We start from the raw sequence: 3,770 nt of genomic DNA, 5'->3' as shown, positions 1-3,770 counted from the left end.
GGAATGCCTGGCCTGTAAGGTCAGTTTGTGGACACAAACAAAGAAAAACATAAAAGTATGGTTTATCATGGCAAAAATCTTTTACATGGTTCATTATGCCAAAATATTACATACATGTGACACCAATGCATTAAAAGCTTATCCCAAAAGCATCTGCAAACTAAGGGAAAATCGATCGCTTGAAATACACGGTTTGATTGCATCATTTCTGTATGCAAGCCTCCAATTTACTAATTGTAGCCAAAGCACGGAATCCCTCATCATACCTCGACTGGAATGATTCCTTTCAGAAATCACCACTTCCCTATCCGAAGCGGACTAGAAAAGCAGCAATCGGCAAGTTCTTGCATGCTAACTGGCACTCTCCCTACGCCTAGCCAGGCTCTGCAGGCCATATCTGCCGCCCAGCTCCATATGGAACCATCTCTTCGAGACAAGAGAAAGGGGAAGGGGGCCCCTCCTGTCATCTCAGGTGCTGCCATCCCACAAGACTTGCCGCTGGTTCTTTCCACTGAGAGAACGACAACATGTGATACAAAGCAATGCATTTAGTATGTCAACAGAAGAGAAACTCGTCCCTCCTTCTGTTAATACACTAAGTCGTATTTTTTGTCTACGAGATCAACCTTACACACTGCAAACCATTGCAAGCTTTCGTTGCCTTGAAGCTAAAGAGCAGGATCAAAATCTTTAGCCAAAAACACAGAAGAGAACCTGGAAATACACATATTTACTTCCAGACTGGCATGACTCCTTTCAGAAATTATTGCTGACAGAAGTTCTCCGGCAATAGATTTGACCAAAATACAGCTGCTAAGTCTCAAATAAGGGCACAGAAGCGCAGGACAAAACTCTCTACGACCCAGTTGGCGAGATGAGGCCAAACCAGTCACAGCGGTAATACATCCATGCAGTCTACAGCAGGAAAACCTTTTGCCTTTCAGTTTTTCAACACACTATAACCCAGGAGAGACTAAAAATGACAGCGGCACCTGAAACGTGGAAGTTAAGCTGTTAACTGAAAGCCTGTGTCAAGACCCACCGCACCAAAGACGGCAGCACTCCCGCAACTGCAAAGGGCTTCTCTTTCAATATCGTACAGTAGGAACCTATATAAATATGTAACCTACTTCATAAGATTAGTCAAACTGGACAAACCTACGCTTTTTTATTTTTTTTTAATCAGAAAAAGGAAGTGGTTTTTATTCCACACATTGTTTCTCAGAAGAATTCATGGGAAAACATTCTTCTATTTTATTAAGCCAGGGTAAGACCACAGGCCCCTGCCTAGGGACCGTATCGCTGATGAGGTATAGTCCATCATATAACATCGTTAGGTCAGACCACTGATCAACAGGCACAAGAGTCAGAAGCCCTTGCAAATAAAAGCCAACTATAAAGCCTCTCTTACAAGACTGTTTGCAATTACTTCCACACACCCGTAACCTCATTCAACACAGGCTACGGACCGTCCTAAGCAAAGTGGTTAGCAGTCGCTTCCTGGAATAAGTCCATGAACAAGCAAAAGCGGAAGACAGGTTCTTTCAGAAGCTGGATCGGGCTCATGCATCAAAAAGTTTAGTGTCCCACCCCCCTCGCAAAATATCCTTTACCACTGAACAGAAACTACCCAACTGCTTCAAGTAACACATTATTATCGAATCAAGTAATATCTGAGGAACGGATTCAGCAATGCTCATCACAATTTCAAACGTAAGCAGTAAGTTACCCTTGGATATGTCTGTGTCAGAATACTTGCCTGCTTGCAGGGTAGGGAGAATCTGCCACTGTTCCAGCAAGCACTGAAAGTGACTCAGGGTAGGAGACTAAGGCTGGAGAGAAATCTTGCGGAGAAGCGATATATTCAGGAGACTGCGCCTGTTGCGACCGCTGCTGCTGCTGAGCAAGCATCTGCTGCTGCAGGAGAGCCTGATGATACTGCTGCACCTAAGATAACGATCACGTTACTAAAATTCACACAGGCCAGTGTCCACCTCTTCCGCAGAGTGACTAAATCACCCTTGCAGCCAAATGCACTTCCAATCACCACCACCACACTCCAGGAAACCTCGGTAACTTCAGCAGAAGCAAGAAACAACACCTGTCCATTACAGGGGTGAAAAGTAATTGCCCTAACAGGTGAGCAATACCCTTTTTCCTCTTCTAGTCTATTACCACGTAGCTTTTTGTAACTATTGCAACGTAAGCATATGCTACTGCAGCACGGTGAAGTTAGTTTTCATCATACCATATTCTGAAATATTAAAAAAATTTCATTACAATTTCCTCGACTTTTCAAATGCAGATTATGCCAGTTATTTTTCTTGCTTTTGAAGTGGGAATTTGATGCCAACACATCTTCTATCGCTTTGTAGCGTAACATGCGCTCATTATTGTAGTCACTACTATCAACCTTAAGTACCAAGTATCTTTCAAATTAGTATATACCTGCTTCAAGCAGGTTAAGATATATGCTACCCAATTAATATAGAAGTGCAACTCTAGGTAAACTTTTCCAACCACATTGGGGTTAACATTCCCCCCCGCCAGCACCCCCGCCCCAAATATCATTTTAAATACATAACTTGATGTTATTTACCACATGCCCAGCTCATTACAACTACTCACAAACTTCTCTTACTGCATCTTCACAACACACTTACAAACAAAGCACATATTTTAAGATTGTACCATCTGCATTCCATTCTTGACGTACCATAGCAGGATACTGAGATTGGGAAGGTTGCTGCTGGTACAAAGACTGCATCAACAGCTGCTGTTGGACCATCTGCTGGTGCATCGCCTGTTGGTACTATAGTTGAAAAGAAGTAAACAGCTTTAAGAAGTCGTGACCCCTCCTTTAGGAATATCCAGATATTTCGAAGAAGCATCAGTTAAAATACCACTTCCATGACGTAACAGCTTTTTTCAGTTACAACATCACATGATCAAGGAACAGCTTGAAATTCAGTCATTGCATTTTAATGACCCTGTGTTTGGAAGCTTCCACATCCACCCCCTCCACCCCCAATTAATACCAGCCTGTTTAACAGAAAATTAGATTATACATTCAGCACTGCCTGGTCTAAGGCAGTCCTATTAAAATCCCAACTTTTGCAATTTTCACCAGTGCTGAGTCCCTTTAGAAAATAATACAGTCATGCTTTAAAGAATAACATGGGGGGAAAAAAAAAAAGCAAGCGCAATAGGTGTCTCAGACAGGACCTGAAAGCTCTCATCTGACCTAGCTACTCTTCTGTTATTTTTCAGTTATTCATGCCACACAACTTAAGCAATTATACTTGACGATAGCCAAGGTGGACGGTGTCAGTATAGGTGGTAACCATGAAAAATCTGGGCAGGCAGAACAACTACAGAAGACAAACTGAAGAAAGCAAAACCTGCAATAATTGTCCTCAAATGGTTTACGTACAACTATCTACTGCAAGCAGAGCATCGTCACCTAGCTAACTCCTAATATTTATCTCTAGCACATTTACACACACACAAAGCCTTTATTTGGGCCACGTGGTGGCGATTCCAAGCAAGCTGGGAACCAGGATCAAACAGCAAAAAGAAAATGACTGCCTAGGATAAGCATTATCTCTCGCTTACAAAGATACAAATCCAAGGTAAAAAAAGGGGCAGCGGCCACGATCCCTCTCTCTCTACTAGCAGGAAAAAAACAGGCCACAAGAGTAGAAATGTTTAACTAGCACATGATTCAAAGCGTCATTAAGAAGCGTAACATGGTTCTTGGAAACTTGTCC

The 3,770-nt window shown here is 42.5% G+C and overlaps 1 protein-coding gene across 1 annotated transcript in view; it reads right to left on the bottom strand.

Moving 5' to 3' along the window:
• Nucleotides 1–3,770, bottom strand: part of BMP2K (BMP2 inducible kinase) — a 38,846-nt gene that overhangs the window by 18,166 nt on the left and 16,910 nt on the right. Inside the window, 2 exon segments of the mRNA XM_010284968.1 lie at nt 1,730–1,947; nt 2,717–2,812. Of these exon segments, the coding sequence (XP_010283270.1) occupies nt 1,730–1,947; nt 2,717–2,812 (314 nt within the window).

This window comes from Phaethon lepturus, unplaced genomic scaffold, assembly GCF_000687285.1.
Source record: "Phaethon lepturus isolate BGI_N335 unplaced genomic scaffold, ASM68728v1 scaffold16964, whole genome shotgun sequence".
NCBI classification, from domain to species: domain Eukaryota; kingdom Metazoa; phylum Chordata; class Aves; order Phaethontiformes; family Phaethontidae; genus Phaethon; species Phaethon lepturus.
This window is presented reverse-complemented; position numbering and strand designations above follow the sequence as displayed.